This window comes from Pinus tabuliformis, chromosome 6, assembly GCF_031772625.1.
Source record: "Pinus tabuliformis cultivar Carrire ecotype Pingquan chromosome 6, CPIR1, whole genome shotgun sequence".
In the NCBI taxonomy this organism is placed as follows: domain Eukaryota; kingdom Viridiplantae; phylum Streptophyta; class Pinopsida; order Pinales; family Pinaceae; genus Pinus; species Pinus tabuliformis.
In genome coordinates this window covers 720,186,755-720,207,465 of record NC_142292.1, presented here as the reverse complement: position 1 = coordinate 720,207,465, position 20,711 = coordinate 720,186,755, and the positions used below count along the sequence as shown (strand labels likewise).

Below are 20,711 nucleotides of genomic sequence, written 5' to 3'. Positions count from 1 at the left end.
ATATCAATGAGAAGGTTGTTCTTAAGGAGATCATTAAATTCAAGGATCTTCCAAGAATATTTCTTCTTCTGAGAAGGGATGGACTGAAAGGAAGAAATAGGAGCATCCCTAGGGGAAGGAGAAAACCCAGAGGGAGTAAAAGAAGGGATAGCCAGAACATTCAAAGAGGAAGAAAGTGAGGAGCCTAAAACCCCAAAATCGAAGAGAAAGCATCTTTAGTTGGAGTAGAGGAATTCAAGGGTTATGCTTTAATGAGACATTTTGAAAATGGGAGAAGATGAAAGATTCAACAACTCCACCTTCATGAAGAGGTGGGTTAGGGAAAACAAGTGTCTCAACAGAACGAACTTCCACTGAGGTGGAAACAAGAGGACTATTAGCAATACCGTCCAATATATTGATATTGTCTTCAGAGAGAGAGTTTATGTGCTTACTGGCCATGGAATTGATTATGGATTATGTTGATTGTAATGGTTTCCAAGTACTTGTGTCCTCAAAATTTGTCCATGATTGCTTCCCAAGAGCATCTCAAAAGGAAGCAACTTTCCCAACAATAACGTGGTCATATGGTGAAGAAGGGGTTAATAGACCCTCCTCCAAACCATGAGTAGTAGTCTCTAGGGTAGCACCCCCATGAAAACCTATGGGTAGTTGAATCTAGAAAGAGTTTGCAAGTTGGTGTCCACTGAAGACGAAGCGAGCCCTTCGACGCCTCAGGAGGACGAGGGGATGTTGAATTTAGTGGATGATTACAATATGCATTAGAGAATTTTTGAGGTCTAAAATGGGCTTCCTAAAGAATATTATAAAATACTAGTGGAAATAATAAGATAAAATTATATCACATCATCCAATTTTAGAGGAGAAAAATGAACTATTTTTTCAACTTATCTCCCTACGGTTTTACTCAAATTTCAAGTGGGAGCACTCATTGGATGTGGAATTTAATTCCCTGTTATGAAACTAGCTCAAGAAAAGATAGAAAAGATAGATCAACGCCTTAGAATTCAGCCTCTTCGAGGGGGCAACCTCCTTTACATTACATAAATGGACAATTCTTGGATGATACAAATGACAAAACCTCCTTTCTATATATAGTAGTCTAAGGAGTCACAATATAATCCAGCCGACCTAACAATAATAATATAAAGCCACAAAAATAACAATAGAGGGATTCTATGGGGCACAGAAATAATAATATGGGGGTAATAGGGGCACAACAATATAAATAAGGGGTATAACTACAATAGTAATGGGGTAATCACTAGTATTATAGGGACCCAACATGCCCCTCTCCTTCAAAAAAGTGTTGTCCTCAACGCTTGAGTAGTTCTGGATACTTCTACATAAAATTCTCATCCTCCCATGTGGAATCTTCAGCGAATAAGTTCTTCCACTTGATAAGATACTCTGAAATTGATCGATTTCGTAGCTGTCGAGTTCTTGTTTCTGTGACTGCTTCCGGTTCCAATATAATTTTTCCTTCCTCGTCAAGTTTTGGCAATATTGTTTGAACTGGGAGCTTGTCGCCTATAACCTTATTTAAACATGAAACATGGAAAACTGGGTGCAATCGAGAAGCTGCAGGAAGCTCCAATTTGTATGCCGTAGTGCCAATCTTTTCCAACACCTTGTACGGACCATAATACTTTGGTGATAATTTATTATCCTTCTTAGCTTGCTTTAGGGACATTTGCTTATATGGTTGTAGCCGTAGGAATACCCAATCACCTACATCAAAACTTCTTTCACTGCGATGTTGATCTGCCTGTTGTTTCATTCTATTTTGTGCCAACACGAGGTTATCCTTTAAGAGTTGGAGGACTTGTTGTTGATGTTCGATGTGATGTTCCACTGCTTGAACCTTAGAATTTTCTCTTAAATATGATGTGATTGATGGTGGTTGGTACCCATAAAGTGCCATAAATGGGGTCATTTTTGTTGCTGTATGGAAGGAAGTGTTATACCACCATTCAGCTAGAGGCAACCATTTGACCCATTTTGTCTGTTTATCAGATACAAAGCAACGAAGATATCCTTCCAAACATTTGTTTACTATCTCAGTTTGCCCATCAGATTGAGGATGATAAGATGAGCTATGAGCTAACTGAGTACCCAGACAAGAAAATAATTCTGTCCAAAAATTTCCAGTGAAAATGGGATCTCTGTCACTTACAATAATCTTTGGGTTTCCATGTAGCTTTTGAATTGTTTCCATAAATGCAGTAGAAACTGTACTAGCTTTAAATGGATGTGATAATGCACAAAAGTGTGCATACTTGGTAAGTTTGTCAACTACCACCATGATGACACTCTTTCCCTCAGACTTGGGTAAACCTGTGATAAAATCCATTGAAACCTCCTCCCAATGTTGGCTTGGAATGGATAAAGGTTGTAATAGACCCGGTGTCTTAATTGTTTCAACTTTATTTTGTTGGCAAACCAAACATTCCGCCACAAACTTTTGAATATCTGATTTAAGGCCATCCCAAAAAAATTCCTTCTTAACCCTGTGGTAAGTTTTTAAAAATCCTGAGTGCCCTCCTAAGGGAGAAGTGTGCAATTCCATAAGAACCTTTTGTTTTAGCTGGGAATTCTTACAGAGGTATAAGCGATCTTTGTACCATAACAAATCATTTTGCCAGCTAAATGTATCAGAAGTACTGGAATCTTGTTGTAGCTTTCGAATAAGTGCCCACACTTCTTCGTCATTCTTCCATTCCTCCTTTGCTTCGTTTATCCAATCTGGTTGGATAATAGAAATGGCACACAACAATGCTTCCATATCCTCATCCTTTCTTGAGAGTGCATCTGCTACCACATTTTGCTTCCCTTTTTTGTAGATGATTTCAAAGTCATAACCCAACATCTTTGTGACCCACTTTTGTTGCTCTTCAGAGGATAATCTTTGTTCTAAAAAGTATTTAAGGCTATCATGATCCGTTTTTACCTTGAAGTGTCTTCCCATTAGGTAGGGTCGCCATTTCTTAAGTGCATGGAGTATTGCCAACATTTCCTTCTCATAAATAGCTTTGCTTAAAAACTTTCCCTTGATTGGACGACTTTCAAAAGCAATGAGTCTTTCATCTTGCATTAGAACAGCACCAATTCCATTTCCTGAAGCATCACATTCCACAATAAAGTTTTTTGTGAAGTCCGGTGTAGCTAAGACCGGTGCTTGGCACATTGCCTATTTAAGATGTTTAAAGGCCTTTGTTGCTTCCGGAGTCCATGAAAATGAATCTTTCTTCAATAATTTGTTAGAGGTGCTGCTATTCTTCCATAATTCTTAACGAACTTGCAATAATACCCTGTCAATCCAAGAAATCCTCGCAGATGCTTTATGGATGTGGGGATTTTCCATTCCTTAATGGCTTTAATTTTGCTAGGGTGTACCTTAACTCCTTCATGAGATACAATATGACCCAAATATTCCACCTCCTGGACTCCAAAGAAACATTTGGATCTTTTTGCATATAATTGTTTCTCCTCCAATAGTTGTAGCACCTTGTCAACATGTTCAACATGATCCTTCCAAGACTTGCTGTAGATTAGTATATCATAAAAAAATACCAACACAAATTTTCTAAGGAATGGTTTGAAAATTGAATTCATCAAACCTTGAAATGTTGAAGGTGCATTGGTAAGGCCAAAAGGCATGACCAAAAATTCATAATGACCCTCATGAGTTCTAAATGCCGTTTTCGGAATGTCTTCAATCTTCATTCTGATTTGATGATATCCCGAACGAATATCCAGCTTGGTGAAGTAAATTGATCCATGCAATTCATCCAGTAATTCATCAATGACCGGAATGGGGAACTTATCTTTAATAGTGAGCTTGTTGAGCTCCCTATAATCTGGACACATGCGCCATGATCCATCCTTCTTGTGCACCAATACTACTGGAGCTGAGAAAGAACTTTGACTCGGTTGAATTATACCAACCTCTAGCATTTCTGCAACCATACGTTCAATTTCACTTTTTTGGACATATGGATATCTGTACGGCCTGATGTTTGGAGAAACACTTCCTGGAATCAGATGAATAGCATGATCATGATCACGCATAGGTGGGAGACCTTTGGGAGTCTCAAATACCTTGGAATGATTGTCCAAGACTTTTTGGAGATCTGGAGAAATAGATGATTCCAATGTGGAAACATCTAGCGAACATAATTGTGCAATTACACCTCTTTGCTCCTTTTTTAGAAGCTTTGTCATGCCATTAGAGCTGATTATCTTTCCTGGTTTCCCTACAATACCCCTTAATTCAACTTCCTTTCCTTCCACAGAAAATTTCATGAAAAGATCTTGAAAATTAAAAGCTATTGTACCCAAGGATTGTAGCCATTGGACTCCTAGTACAACATCAGCACCTCCCATTGGAATGGAAAGCATTGGGCTAGTCAATACATATTCTCCCATGGATAGCTTGATATTATGGCACTTTCCAGAATAATTTATTGTTCCTCCATTTGCAATCATCACTTGACACTCTGGTGCTAGATATAGGAAGCAATTCAATTCTTTTGCTACCCTACAATGAATAAAATTGTGGGTGCTTCCTGAATCAATCAACACTATTACCTTTTTCTTCTTGATTTGTCCTTCTATCTTGATGGTTTGAGGAGTGGTAATTCCCGCCAATGCATTACAAGATATGGTCGGATTTATTTGTTCTTCATCTAGGCTTTGTTCCTGGAATATATTCTCTTCTTTTGACCTTTCTTGCTCATTTTCTTCTTCCTCTTCACAATCTATGTAGAATAATTTCTTCTCAGCACACTTATGACCTTTTGTGTATTTGCTATCACAATTGTAACAAAGCCCTTTTGCTCTTTTTTCTTCCAATTGTTGTGGTGTCAACCTTGTAGGTTGTGGAAGACTATGGGCAACAACACTTCCGTCTTTATAGTTGTGAATGGTATGCTTCCTAGTTGCCATAATTTTTCTTTCCATTTTTCTTGCTAACCTGAATGCCTTCTCTAATGAATCAGGTTCCCAAAGGCGCACATCATGTTGGATATTATCCTTTAAAGACCCTATGAACACATCAATCCTATGCTCCTCTGGAATATCTTTTACCCTTATGTTCAATTTTTGGAAGTCCTCAATGTGCTCCATTATTGAACCCTTTTGTTTGAGACTTATCAATTGGCTAAAAAAAGTGTTGCTTTTTGTATCCTCATAATGTGCTATCAATTCTTCCGTAAAAATTTCCCAAGTGATAAATTGTTTACGAGAACAAAGCCATTGATACCATACAAACTGATTTGGTTCCAAATATAAAGTTGCCATACGTACCTTTTGTGTGTTTTGCACATTATTGAGATCGAAGAATTGCTCCATCTGTAATATCCATGTGGCGGGATCCTTGCCATCAAACTTCCTCATATCGATTTTTGGAATGTGGTTATTCTTCGATCCAACATTAGCGTCTATGGAATCATGATTAACATTTCTTTTTTTCTCATCATGAGTTTCCTTTACTACCTTTTCCCCATTAGTAAGTATTTCTTGTAGAAAATTAGTCAAATCTGTCTTCAAATCTGCCATGCCTGTCTTCAAATTTGTGTTCAAATCTATCTTCAAATTGTCCATCTTAGCTTCCATGCCATTCATCTTAGCTTCCACGCCATTTATCTTAGCATCTGTTAACTTTTGTGAGCGTGACATTTGTTGCACTTGTTCTTGTAATTTTGATATATCATGTAGCATTTCTTCCTCTTCTTCATGAGTCATGCTAGAGCTTTCAGGTTCCTTACTAGGTGTTTGCATTTTCTTTCCTCGGGGCATCAGTTACCGATAATAATTCTCTACTATTCCCTTTGAATTCCTTCAAAATAAATTTTCAAACCAAGCTTAAGCAAAAATTTAAAAAAATCTACACACCTTTTTTCACTTTGTAGGAGCTCGATATTGCCTCTGATGTATCTCTGTACTTTCCCGTCATCTAGTTCTGAACTTGTGACCTGTAGTAGCTCTCTGTGTCCTCTTTCCAATTCCACAAGTCTGACCCAAATTGGATTCTCCAAGGAAGAGTTATGCGAACTCTCCCACAATGACTTGATTATAGACTAGTTCAATAGAGCTAACTTGTACGACGTGCCGCGAGTCACTGTTTCGACCTCTAGATCTGAAAAACACCCACAAGAAACTACAGTCCGTCCTCTTTTTGTACCTTTTTACGAAATTTCAATCTGATCCTCAGAGAGAAAGTTATGACGATTTTCCCCAGGTCACCTGTTTTGAATGTAATTCAGGAGTCTGCAAAAATACCAACTTCCTCAGCTCATATCTCCGAAAATGTCACGCGAAAAGCTCTGAAATTCGGACCCAAGGTTCAGCGCCAATTCTTCTCAAATGGGTTTTTTTTGCGACTTCTGAAACGTCACAGAAAACAAGTTATAGCGAAAATACCACGATGACCTGTTTGGAGCAGCGAAACCCTAGAATCCAAAGCTCTGATACCAAATGTTATGAAACCAGCTCAAGAAAAGATAGAAAAGATAAATCAATGCCTTAGAATTCAGCCTCTTCGAGGGGGAAACCTCCTTTACATTACATAAATGGACAATTCTTGGATGATACAAATGATAAAACCTCCTTTCTATATATAGTAGTCTAAGGAGTCACAATATAATCGAGCCGACCTAACAATAATAATATAAAGCCACAAAAATAACAATAGAGGGATTCTATGGGGCACATAAATAATAATATGGGGGTAATAGGGGCACAACAATATAAATAAGGGGTATAACTACAATAGTAATGGGGTAATCACTAGTATTATAGGGACCCAACATTCCCCATCCAAAGAGTACCCATGTTGCATACTTTCGATGGACTTCACTACACAAAAATTGAGAAACACATAAAAAACGTGATTGTAATCACATTTTTCATGTATTTATCATTTTCCGTGTAGCATGGTCCATCAACAGTATGCAACATAGGTACTCCTCGGATGAGGAATTAAATTATGCATACAACAAGTGTCACTGCTTGAAATTTGAGTAAAACTGTAGGGAAATAAATTGAAAATAGGAGTTGAAAAAATATTTTTGATTTTTGATTTTTTAATCTTTTTACTTTTTATTTTCAAAAATGGTGAGTCATCCTTGAATCCTATTGGTTCTTATAAAGCTGATTTTGGCTGTACATTTTTGTTTCGAAACACATTTTAGACCTCAAAATTTCTCTAATAAAGGTAAAACCCTAACATCTAGGGTAATATCTTTTGAACCATCCACCTCATCTCCCACCCTTAGTAAACCAACCTTATGTTTGTTGATGCCCAAGAGAGGGACTTTTGGACCAAAAGCATGCTTGTCTAGACATGATGCCTTAAGTTGTATAGTTTGGTGACATGTCATACATCTAAAAGGCACCTTCCAAAAATCCAACCACTGGCAGAAAGATGATGTGCCCATAGTGATGTTTCGCTGCTTCGGTTACAACATTGACAAATCCATTTCCACCAGGACCCAAAGAATATTCTTTTCCAATACCACAACAAATTTCTCATCAAATAAAATAAATCGCCCGACACAGTCAACAACCAATTTGTTACTTGCTTGTTCCATAATTTGAGGGGAAAACCAACCAATTTCACTAAAAAGTACTGAGACTTTGGTTTGTCTACCAAAGGATTAAACCCAATACTCCAATGTTGTAGCCTCCTTATAGATCTTAATTAAGTCCCCTCATCTAGGAAGTGGAAATGTATCTAGTGATTCACCAATAATCTTATTGTAAAACAATACCCCATGGTTTCCAATTTATTAAAACCTAAGATTTGATTCGAGAATAAGAAAGAGAAATGTAAAAAAAATACTCATCAAAATACAACAAGCTCATAAAATTGTCACCCTATTAAAAGACATAAGACCAAGTGACAACACACTCTTTTCATTTAGTCTATGAGAAATAGTCTTCACTCATCTTCACTTTAATTGAGTCGACAACAATAAAATACTTTAGTCCAAACCAAGTGACAACCCACTCTTTTCATTTATTCTATGAGAAGTAGTCTTCACTCGTCTTCACTTTAATTGAGTAGAGGACAATAAAATACTTTGGTCATTTTAAGACTGGCAGTCTACATTTTAATTGAGTTGGGAATTGGTAATCAATATTATATTTTCAAATAGAGTAAGATTTATCATATATAGATCGATATAAATAAATTTTAAATCTAATTATATCTCTCAATCTTAATCTCTATAGTGTTTGTTATTTTATCCATAATTAATCCTAAAATACAGTCTGGCATGATATAATACTTGTTCATCATGTGCAAACACTTGTAGCATAAGCAAATATAGTGTAAAGAGTTAAAAAGTGCTTTTGCATTTTTCCAGTTCTCTAATTCGAGTTTAAATACAGAGGCAATGGTAAAGTAATAGATTCTAGCGGAATAAGTGGGAGGAGAAAAAGAGTAATCGAGAATGGAAAATCGTATCACCGAGTGCTCACCTCCCCTTGCTTATGGGAAAAGGAGCCACTTTTCCGAATCCATGATTTGGGGCATCAGCGAATGGAAATAGACGATTTTTCCAATCCCGCACAAAGAATTTTGGACGGCTTTGTAGCAAATATAGAGGGCATGTGTGGCTTTCACCGTGCAGCACCTGAACTATTTTGTCATGTCTCTGCTGCCATTTAAATGGTTAATTTCGAATATATTTTGGAATTGTATGGAAATAAGTGAGGTTTGTTTTATTTATTTATATTTATTTATATTATTTTTATCAATTTGATTTTAGAATATATATATTTTTATTGATTTGATTCCAGAATATTTTTAGAGTTAAAGATGATTTTAAAATATTTCCAAAATTGAGTTAAAGAGATTTTATAACTATTGTGTGTAGTCCAATTAAATTAGATTTAAAATTATTATAATTAATAATTAAAAGTTTTTGAAAAGTTTTTTGTTTTGTTTTGTTTTGTTTTTTTATCTATCTAATCAAGAGAGATTTATTGAAATCACAAGTTTGACAGGTGAACTCTATCAAAGTGCTCTAGGATTTTTGAGGGTGCTAAATTTATATATACACTCAAAAAACCAGCTTAAACAATACAAATCAAGTTAAACTCCATAAAATCTCACATATAGACAACTCCATTAAACTAGTCTAGATCTATTTAACTCCATATCTACACTTGTCAACAAGGATCAAATTTCTTATGTAAAAACCTCTTTTAGAGTGAAAAGAGATTTGATCCCCTATGTGCTTGGTAGATCCAAAATTTCTATCTAAGCTAGTTTAGTTATTAATTGCTTATAATTATAATTATGGTTATTAAATTTCTTTTATATCTAATTAAATTTTATTTTTATTGTGTCAAAATGTTTTATTGTTAATTATAATTCTTGGTAGATCCAGAATTTCTATCTAAACTAGTTTAGTTATTAATTGCTTATAATTATAATTATAGTTACTAATTTTATTTTTTATCCAATTTATTTTTATTTTTATTGAATCAAAATGTTTTATTGTTAATTATAATTATTAATTATTCTAGGTCAATACATGGCATTACAACATCTCTTCTATAACACCATAAGGAAAAAGACTACATCACATGACTTTATTTTTATTAATGACTTATAATTATAATTATAGTTATTAATTTTATTTTTTATCTATTTTTTTATTTTATTTTTATTGAGTCAAACTGTTTTATTATTAATTATCTTAGGTCAACACATGGCATTATAACATCTCTTCCATAACACCCCAAGCAAAAAGACTATATCACATGATTTACTTTTATTACTATAAGTTAAAAAATAAAAAAAAAAACTTGTGATAAATGTCATGATATAAAAATAAAATAAGAAAAAAGAAAATTAAGATTTAAAAATCTTGTGATAAATGACATGATATAAATATTATTTAAAAATAAAGAAAATGAGGAATTATTTTAACCTATTAATCCTCTCATGAAAATGTGAAAAGGCTAATACAAGATATTAACTCCTAACTATCAAGAAAAAAATAATTGGAGTTGGTTGTGCTTAAAGTGGAATAAAAAAAAATCTCTTCTTATGTCAATTTTTCTTCTAAGAGAGAGAAGAATAATAAAAAAAAATCTTCTTTTTATGTCAATTTTTCTTCTAGGAGAGAGAAGAAAAGAGAGTACATACTCCGATGATAATTTCCTATGGCTAGAGAGCAATGATAGTTTTCTATGGCTAAAGATAAATTCCATAGTGTGTGGGTGCTGAAAAATAAAAGAACTAAAATACCAAGGGAGATAATGACCAACCAATGGAACCCCTATGAATGAAAAAGTTGGAGTTGGTTGTGCCTAAAGTGGAATTAAAAAAAAATGTTTTTATGTCAATTTTTCTTCTATGAGAGAGAAGAAAAGAGAGTACACAGACTGTAATGATAATTTTCTATGGCTACAGATAAGCTAAATAGAGAGCACACATATAAATGAAAAAGTTGGAGTTCGTCGTGCCAAAAAAAAAATTGTTTTTTTAATGTCAATTTTTCTTCTATGAAAGAGAAAAAAAAGAGAGTACACAGATTGCAATGATAATTTTTTATGACTAGAGATAAATAGAGAGTACACAGACCACAATAATAGTTAAATAGAGAGTACACAGACCACAATAATAGTTTTTCTATGGCTAAAAATAAATGTCATAGTATGTAGTTGTGCCTAAAGTGGAATTAAAAAAAAAACACAAAAAACTTCTTTTATATTATTTTTTTTCTATGAGAGAAAAAAAAGTACACAGACTGCAATGATAATTTTCTATAGATAGAGATAAATAGAGAGTACATATACGGCCATAATAATTTTCTAGGGGTAAAGATAAAGATAGAGTACATAGACTGCAATGATCAAACTCCCCTTAAAAATAAGGCTTCTCATTTACAGAGTCATAACTCAATGGGTGATGTCTATGTATGAGCTGTTCTTAGAGTAATCTCAATCGTAAAATGCATGCGGAGAAGCTTCTTCTTTATTCCGAAACAAGTGCAGGGCTGCTACATCAAACCTACCAATCGAGTAAGGAACCCCGACAAGAAAGAAAAGAATGAATCATAGGGGTTGGAGATCACAGAAGCTAGCGAGGGGGAAGGACGGTTCAAAGTATTTTCCACTCAAAATTTGTTTAGTGAGGATTCTGTTGGCCTCGTCAGTCCAGTGGACTCCATCCCAATTGATGCAGGAGTCTGGGTCGGAGCAGGCCATGGCCTTCACAGTGCGGCCAGTGATGTTTCCACTGGATCCACACCATATGTTGTAATTGTAATTGTACTTCCCCCCAACTCCACAGCATGCTTTAGTGGTGGCCTTAAACCCTGCATTTTTGAATGTTGAGTATACTGCATCATTCATTCATAATTTCATCTGGTACTTGGAATATATACACAAATAGTTAATACAGAATGGGATAAGGGTACAGTAGAATACCATATTTGGAGGGGTTGGCGAAGAAATCGTAGATGATGTCATATGTATTGACATAGATGATGGTGGCGTCTTTGAGTTGCTTGCGAAGGGAGGAGAGCTGAGCTCTGAGGAGTGTGTTGTAATGGAGAACTGCGCCGTTGTAGGAAATGGAGCAGCCATGCTTATCGAAGTCGTTGGGAGAATGGGGATAATAAGAGAGCCAGAAGGACCCGCACCCTTGAGGGCCAACGTCCCACACAAGAAAAGTCCTCACTTCCTCATTGTACAGAGTTTCCACAGCTCCTGCAATAGCCTCTGCAACCTTTGGAAGAAGGGTAGTTTTCACCTGGGTGGGGTTGAGTTTGAGATTCATGTATCCGGAGTTCAAGTCGTTTCCCCCGATGTCTATCGTGTATATCCCGCTCTTGAACGCTTCAGCACTTGGGAGATTGCTTAGAGAACCTGTATTAACATTCCATCACTTCTTGATTAAATACCCATTACTGTTACTATTTAGATTACGTACAAATACTACTTACCATTAGCCTTGATGGTGGCGAGAACCTGTTGCTTGAAAACCTTGAACTGATTGAGCTGAACGCTGAGGGAGATGGGAGCAATGAATGAATCGTTATCAAGAGCAGCGGCACCTGCCGCAGCAAAGTTGGCTCCAGCCCCGAAATTTGAACCCACGGACTGCAAATATGGACTCAGAAACGGTTTTCCCAGTGCCTCGGCTGCAACATTGATAATTTCGTCATCAAATATACCTTTAGGGTTGCAGCAAACAAAGATTAGTAGCCACATCAAATTACATAGTACCTGGAATTAAATAACGTACCGAAGAAATCTATGGAGAGTCTTCCGTTGCTGTATCTGCCTGTGGGTTTGCCGAAGTGTTTTTCTCCATAGGGAGGAGTCTCCGCAGCCTCGTTATAGGGGAACACATAGTGAACGGTACCCGTATCGGAGGTTGAATCCCCAAAATTAAATATGGCCGGGTAATTACAGTGAGCTTGAGACAATATTGGAAGAATAGCCATAGACGCAAGTATGCCAATTAAATAGCATTTAGTCACGCGCTGCATCCCCATTGCGATGTCCACGATAATCTGTTCAGACAACGATTACTGTTAAGGGTACGGACGCAAAGAAGGGTAATGGAATGAAGAAGACTGAATGCAATCCCCCAAGAAAGTTGGTCTGCAATAAATATGAGCGTCGTGTGTGAGCATTCCGAACTGTGCTCATATCGATATTGAACGTGGAGGCATCTTCGAATCTTCCCCCATCTCATCATGTGCGGTCTGCTACAAAGGCGTGTTTCAAATTCATAAAAAATTTGGAAGACTTTTGGACATTCCCTGAGTCTAGTTAAGATATTGGAACCTAGATAGGTGTCTTTTTAAGGTGGGTCACTGTACCAATTTGTTACGAGTTATTTTTATAAATAATATCGAGATTACTTACTATTCCCGGGAATTCACTGATCTCCCGCCATCTCATCATGTGCGGTCTGCTACACAGGCGTGTTTCAAAATCATAAAAAATTTGGAAGACTTTTGGACATTCACTGAGTCTAGTTAAGATATTGGAACCTAGATAGGTGTCTTTTTAAGGTGGGTCACTGTACCAATTTGTTACGAGTTATTTTTATAAATAATATCGAGCTTACACACATATAATAACATGAGTTAATTGATTTAAATCACGTTACAGACAAATATGTAAAACATATAATAACATAAAATTTGGTAAAGACACAAAAGGCTGTCCCCACCGGATACACTAAGTTCACAACGTAAAACAAGCAGAATTAGGAATTGGATCGTTGGGATTTTATTGGGAATCTAAAATAATATTTCACACGGATTGTCTCGGTAAACCCTGGATGAGTGGATGCCTAGGGATTCGATTGTTGAAGTCAATAATTATATTCTAAAAGGTTAACGTTTAGGTTTTGGCCCTTCAAATTCTGGAATGTCGTAGCCGACTAATTCGCCGACTAATTCTCAACGCTACATATCTGTTCGTTTTCGGGGAATTAGGAATTGGATGAGATTCGTTGGGATTTTATTGGGAATGTAAAATAATATTTCACACGGATTGTCTCGGTAAACCCCTGGATGGGTGGATGCCTAGGGATTCGATTGTCGAAGTCAATAATTATATTCTAAAAGGTTAACGTTTAGGTTTTGGCCCTTCAAATTCTGGAATGTCGTAGCCGACTAATTCTCAACGCTACATATCTGTTCGTTTTCGGGGTTTGTATAGTATGATATCAGGTGGTTTATGTAGGTTAACGTTTAGGTTTTGGCCCTTCAAATTCTGGAATGTCGCGGCCGACTCATTCTCAACGTTACATATCTGTTGGTTTTCAGGGTTTGTATCATATGATATCAGGTGGTTTTGGTTTTATCCATATTTTGTTTTTGGCAAAGCATGGTTTAGGTTTTTGAGGTATTTTATTTATATATTATTATTATCGTTATTTAATTTTAAGATTATGGTTAAGTTAGACACCAAATTGGTATATGAGACTATTTTGTTTGTAGAACAAGAGACTCATCACCAAATCCTTTGTTTGATTGCTACTAATTCTCAACGCTACATATCTGTTGGGTTTTTGGGGTTTGTATCATATGATATCAAGTGGTTTTGGTTTTATCCATATTTTTTTGGGGGTTTGTATCATATGATATCATGTGGTTTTGGTTTTATCCATATCTTTTTTGGTAAAGCATGATTTATGTCTTTGAGGTATTTTATTTATATATTATTATTATTGTTATTTAATTTTAAGATTATGGTTAAGTTAGACAACAAATTAGTGTATGAGACTATTTTGTTTGTGAGACAAGGGACTCATCACCAAATCCTTTGTTTGATTGATAAGTTTATTAAAACATAGATACTCTATCTCCCTTCGGTTTTGAACCTGTGACCTCTTTGGAGGAAACATATGCTCTAACCATTAAAGTGTGGTTTACCTATTCTACTTACTTTATATAAAATACATATAAATTTCTGGGTGGTTTATGGAACAAAGATTGATGTTAGTTATATTTATGAAAACTCACTCGTGTTAAGTTGAGTTGGTTATCTTTCATGTGGAAATGATCCTAAGGAAGCTTGTTAATTCCATTGAGACTAAAGCTAGAGTGGGGAGGATAATAGTGTCTTCTACCTACAACCTGAGCTGCAAATTGACATATATTAGCTTGTTAATTCCAGTGAGACTAAAACTAGAGTGGGGAGGATAATAATGACTTCTACCTACCATGTGAGCTACTAGTTGGCATATATTATACTAGCAAGAATGCCAATAGGATAAGTGGGAGGAATGTGGAAGGAAACTCTGGCCTTGAGCTATATATCAACCTACAACATGGCAAGGTTGACCATGACTAAACTTTGTGACCATGTTTGACCTTGGTTAAGCTTGCATGACCATATCTGAACATGGTTGACTATGATTAAATATGGTAAAATTATGGTTGATCATGAATATGGTAGTCCATTCTTCTGCATTGAAACATAATACAATGATCAAACACAATTTTTAGCGCATTCTCTATACTTCATCTTATAGTGGATTTCACTCCACATTTATATTTCACCTGTCTTTAATTTTTTTTCTCTCTTCCATTCCTCTGTTGGAGGTAAGAGTTAGTTTTTGGTGAGAATTTATAATTGGAAAGAAGTGAGAGAACTAAATTCAACAACCATTCTAGGGAAACTATAAATACAAAATTTTTACTGTTTTAACCTGTTTCATTCAAAATGATTGCGTTACTTTAAAGTTACGTGATAAAAACAAAAATATGAAAAAATAAAACTTCTCGACAAGCAAATTACCATTGATGCAAAAAAACCATGTGAAACGTTCATGTGAAGAATAAAATAGACAACCAACAAACTAGCCACTCAAGTTTTCCTTCAATGGAATCAACAAAGTGAGAGTTAAACAAAGACACAAAGAAACAACACTTTTTAATGACATCTAGAAGTAAGTTACCAGCAATCAAATATTCTAGCTCTCGTAAAAGGCACTAGAAATATTGACATCTATATTTTAAGATGGAAAAAACAATATCAAACCAACATAGCAGACGACCAACAGTGCTCTCCCATCCTAAATAGCCATGGAATTCTACCTCAATACAAGTTTTTGATGGAAAGAGAATATTGTTGGAAGAATCACTACACCTCTATGGAATTTGTAATTTCCACCGTGGGGATCCTAGTTAATGGTTTGGAATGTTTACCAACACTTGCGGGTTTTGGTGTAATGGAAAATCTCCACATGGTATGAGAGCTTGGACCCAGGTTTGATTCCCTCGAGTTGCGTTTGAGGGGGGTGTTGGAAGAATCACTGCACCTCTATGGAATCCGTAATTTCCACCTTGGGGATCTTAGTTACTGGTTTGGAATGGGGGGTGTTGGAAGAATCACCGCACCTTATGGAATCCGTAATTTCCACCCTGGGGATCCTAGTTACTAGTTTGGAACGTTTACCAACACCTCCGGGTTTTGGTGTAACGAAAAACCTCCATAAATATGCTAAGAAAACCTTTGCATTCCTCAACCAACATGTTTAAGCTTCAAGTAAAAAATATACATAAATAGGAAGGTTTGTTAGACATAAGATGTTAGGCATGTGAGATTTGTTAACTACATGTAAGATTCAAATTTTATGTATGGGTAAATATTATCTCAAGACTTTTTGCAAAATACTGAGAAGCTTAAAAAAAATCCTAGTTATGTAAATTACAAATTTGGAAACTTGCAAAAAATTATAATTTTAGCTTGATTAAAATAAATGAAAATGATGTAACCCAAATTAAGAACAATTCATAGAAGCCTTTAAGCTCTACATGGCCATATGTTTTCCAAGGTAATGTCCTTCCATATCTCTTCAATAAACCTCTTAATTTGAGGTTTCTAATCTGGGGTGATGCCAGGTATACATCTAGCCATGTTAAGTAGGGTAGAATGAACCAATTTTGTCATCCCTATTTGTATAGGAAAACTATGGGGCAGACAATTGTTGTTTGGGCTAGAAACTATAAGTCATTTAAGCGAAACTCTAACATGTTTCCTAGAAATAAATGTAGCTCCTTAACCGCATAGGAAGAATGCATCATATTTTGACAGTTGGTAAAGTAGAATGTGATATTTCTCCCAAAGACCAAGATTGGTTGATATGGATCCTTCTAATATATTCAATTTCGTGTCCAAGTATGAAATCACTATGTTCACAACTATATTATTTGGTACCATTGCATTGAAATTATTATTGTTGATAACCACTCTTCTCAAAGAAGGACAAAGCCAAACCTCACTTGGAAATGTTCCTTCAAAAAGGTTGCCCTCAAGGTGTAATACCATGAAATTTCCTCCTACAAAGAGATGTGGGGGGTATTGTGCCATTCAAACGATTCCTTGTGAAATCCAAGAATGTCAATTTTCTCTTCATACCAAGCTCAACTAGAATTTTCACGACAAGATTGTTTTCCACACGAGTCAAGAAATGTAAATGTTGCAGGATTGCAATCGACACAGATATTTTGCTACTTAGATCACTATAGTATAGGCCAAAATCCTAAAAAGGGCTTAGGTTACCAATTTCCCACAGATTCAATCCCAGCAAGCTATTGTTGAACACACTAAGCTTTCTTACATTTTCCAATCAACCAAGCTATGGAGGGATTACACCATGTAGTAAGTTATTATGGAGCTAGAAGTCATACAAACAAGTATAATTGCTAAGCTCAATGAGAATTATCCATGTAAGCCTATTGTAGTAGATGTACACCAAACAAAGTTGTTGCAAAAGTTCTAACGAAGAGGGTATGGAGCCATGGTCTTGAGAAAAGGTGAGGTTAGCGATATTGCTACAGAAACCTAACTCTGTAGGTATACATTCATATAAATGGTATTCATCCAAACTAAGGGTGATCAAATTGCTTAGATTACCTAATCTTTTAGGGATGCTCTCTATGATATTATTTCCATTAAGGGAGAACTTTCTGAGATAGGGTAATGCCCCTAAGGTTTAAGGTTTAGTTCTTTGTAGTTGATTTCTTAAAAGATAAATATCAGTAAATCCAAAAAACACTATCCAAATTATGCCTACTAATTTATGAATAAGAATTCACTATATTTTCTAAAGAAGTTTTGATGTAGGGATATCCCACCATTTATAGAAGGGAAACTTATGAATGTACAAATGAATGCCATGAAGATGTAGTTATTGGAAAATTTAATGAATGGGTCCCATCGTTTTTGTATTTTATCATCTAATTTTCCCCTTTCATGTGTTTCATGTCTCTTTTTACCTTTTTCGACCTTGAGATTTCTATCTACTTTTATTTTTATTTCATTTTCAATTCCGATTAATTAAATTTTACATTATGTAATCCTTTAATTTATTTTTATTATTATTATTATTATTAATTTCTTTTTTCTCAAATTTCTTTCCCCAACGAAATAAATAAATAAAATATATTTTATTTTGTAAATTATTAATTTGTTTTCTTTCACCCTTTTTAAAATATTCTTGACTTTTCCTTTCCATATTTTATTTTTTTGGCCAATAATAATAATAATAATAATAATAATAATAAACCCGGATGCGGGTGTCTTTACTAGCCCTTAAACATGGCATGCGCCATGACACCTGGAGGCAGGATGAAGCGCCGACGTCTGTACAAGGAGGCCTGTACAACGATCAGACAGTTAATGCATCGAGTTATTGTTCTTGGGCTGCGACAAAGGAGGAGGGACGCTGCATTGAAGCCGAGCATGGCTGCTCAGGCTTTGATGCGAAAGGGGAGGAAGGCCCAAGGCCGTTCCCCCGTGTTGAGATTGCAGGTTATGTGTTATATTGTCTTTGAAATGCTAGTTATGTTGCAGAACCAACCCTTGGCTGCTTTAAGAGCACGGAGAGAAGGCTCACTGTCTGCAAATTTTCAAGAGTTTACTGAGTGTTTGGTAGCGTTAATGTTACACGCCATGCCGCGCAGTAGAGGGGTTCCTAGGCGTGGAGGAAGGTCCGGTACCCGCGTGGTTCTGGAAGATCTATACCCAATTGAGCCAATTGCTGCAGAGCCACCTTCGTCTTCCAGTTCGGAGCAGGAATGTCTTCTGCCTCAGGGCACCTACCAGACTTTCAGATTCAGATTTCCAAGCCGCCTTGTTAGACCTGAAGTGGTAGTCACTTTCACCGTCTTCATCTCTGAAGAAGAGCCTGGCCAGTCAAATTCCAGCTCCCCTGCAGCTGAAATTGTCCAAGGCAGCGATATCCTCCTGGGTGATATGGAAGGCGTTGTGTATCGAACTCGGCGACACGCGGTTGCTCCATTTCAACCTGATCCGGCCCAGCAAGTTTTACAAGAAGTCCTGATGCCGCCTAACCCCAACGTGGAGATGGCAGCCTTCAGCTCCTGTGCTCCGATACAGGGCAACTCTGGTTACGCTGCCTCTGTGCAAGAGGTCCTGCCGCCACCCACTACAAACATGGAGGTGGAGGTCTTCAGTGCACGTGATCCGCCAGAACAAGGAGAGCCGATTCAGAACGAGGACGAGATGGTGATTTGGCTCGACTCGCCAAGCCCAGACAAAGGAAAGCAGGAGGCCTCCTTCGACCAGCCAGTCTAGTCTCGGGTGCTCTGTTTTGTGTTTTTTCTTTCTGTCATGGTTATGCAAATCGTCTTGTGTCTTTGGGTCCTTTTTTGCGTCCAACTTAGTCCTAGGGATCGGTTAGGCCACTGCTGCAAGTCTCAGGACTCAGCAGTTTGTCATTTTTGGTTAATGGTTCATGATGTAGACTGGCTCTGTCCTGCCAGTAGATATGAAGTTTTTGTCAGCATGAGTCCAGACTATATGACGTCCAGGAACTACAATGGACTGTGTTTTTTGATTTGGTCAAAGCTTCTTCAGCTTGAGGACTGGCTTCGGTCTCCTCGCGGGATGTAAACCTTTGTAAATATTTTCTTTTCTTTAATATATCAGTAGTCTTTACATAGAAAATAATAATAATAATAATAATAATAATTTAATTGATTTAATATGAATTAATTGGTAACTTTGAGTTTTGATCTTAATATTATTTTATTTATCAATTATTTTGGTTGACCTTCACTTATTACTTTTGTTAAATTTGACCCAATTTAATTTTTTGGGATCGTTAATCTTCTTTTTAAATTGAATATTCCAATTTATCCCACTTTTTAATAAATATTTTATTTTATTCAAATTTATCTCTATTTAATCTACTGCCCAGATATGATTCTCCATCTTATCCTATCAATGAATCACACTGGATGGTTTGAAATTTCTCTAATGTGATTTTTGCCAAAAGATGTTTCATATTCATGAAAATATTTTGTTTTTTTTTTTTTTTTAATTTCTGTAATGTGTTTTATAAAAAAAAAAAAAAAAAAATCTCATATTCATAAAAATATTTTGTTATTTGTTTTTGAATATTACATAAAAAAAAATAGAATTCTCACGACTTACTAACTAAAAAAAATAAGAATGGAAATAGAAATAGAAAAATTTGTTTAGATTTAAATAAACTAGTATATTTAAATATTTTGTGCATCTAAATTTTATAATAATAATAAAAAAAACATTAATAAAATAATATAAAAAATTATTTAAAAAATTTAAAAATTTATAATAATTTAATCTTATAATTTTATAAAAATAGTTATTAAACCACATATTATATATATATATATATATATATATATATATATATATATATATATATATATTATAAAATTATCATAAATTTAATGGTATAACAAATATTTTAAAATAGAAACTTATTAATTGAAAATAAAATCGTTTTTATTTTCCATTATTTAGTGTTATAAATTGAACAAAATCTTTCATCTAAAAGAAGTTTAGTTTAATTGGGAAGTGGCTAACTTCCAATTTGATTAATATATATATATATATTTTGAAGTCAAAGTTTTTTATTTAAATATTTTAAATATTCAAAAAACTATAAAACATTAAAAATATTTGGAATGCAAAAAAAATATTAAATAATATATATAAAAGGAAAATATTTCTTTGATAGGCATATATATGTGAATTTTTAGTGAAGGTAGGTAGGTTGATTTTTGTTAATATGGATAATAGACGGACTGATTTGATGAAGAGAGAATATGCCCAGTATATTCTTCATCTGAGTGTTTAATCCATGACTACGAAAAGGGAAAATCAAACATCAAAACACTTGGCAAGATTTGGTGCACAAGTGCTAGCTG

At 35.3% G+C, this 20,711-nt stretch overlaps 1 protein-coding gene across 1 annotated transcript; it reads right to left on the bottom strand.

Annotated features, from left to right (window-relative positions):
* Window positions 1–11,073: 11,073 nt before the first annotated feature.
* On the bottom strand, window positions 11,074–12,571 carry LOC149260709 (GDSL esterase/lipase At4g01130-like). The gene is made up of 4 exons (XM_089380547.1): window positions 12,269–12,571; window positions 11,967–12,164; window positions 11,449–11,889; window positions 11,074–11,336 (listed from the first exon to the last, which is right to left on the bottom strand). Exons 1-4 carry the CDS (start codon window positions 12,519–12,521, stop codon window positions 11,074–11,076), a joined length of 1,155 nt encoding a protein of 384 aa, XP_089236673.1. The 5' UTR covers window positions 12,522–12,571.
* Between the last annotated feature and the right edge of the window lie 8,140 nt (window positions 12,572–20,711).

Coding starts and splice junctions, on each gene's coding strand:
- LOC149260709 (XM_089380547.1), bottom strand. CDS start 12,521: ATGGGGATGCAGCGCGTGACTAAATGCTATTTAATTGGCATACTTGCG. Junction 12,165..12,268: donor ACTCTCCATAGATTTCTTCG/GTACGTTATTTA, acceptor TCAATGTTGCAG/CCGAGGCACTGGGAAAACCG. Junction 11,337..11,448: donor CGCCAACCCCTCCAAATATG/GTATTCTACTGT, acceptor TCAAAAATGCAG/GGTTTAAGGCCACCACTAAA.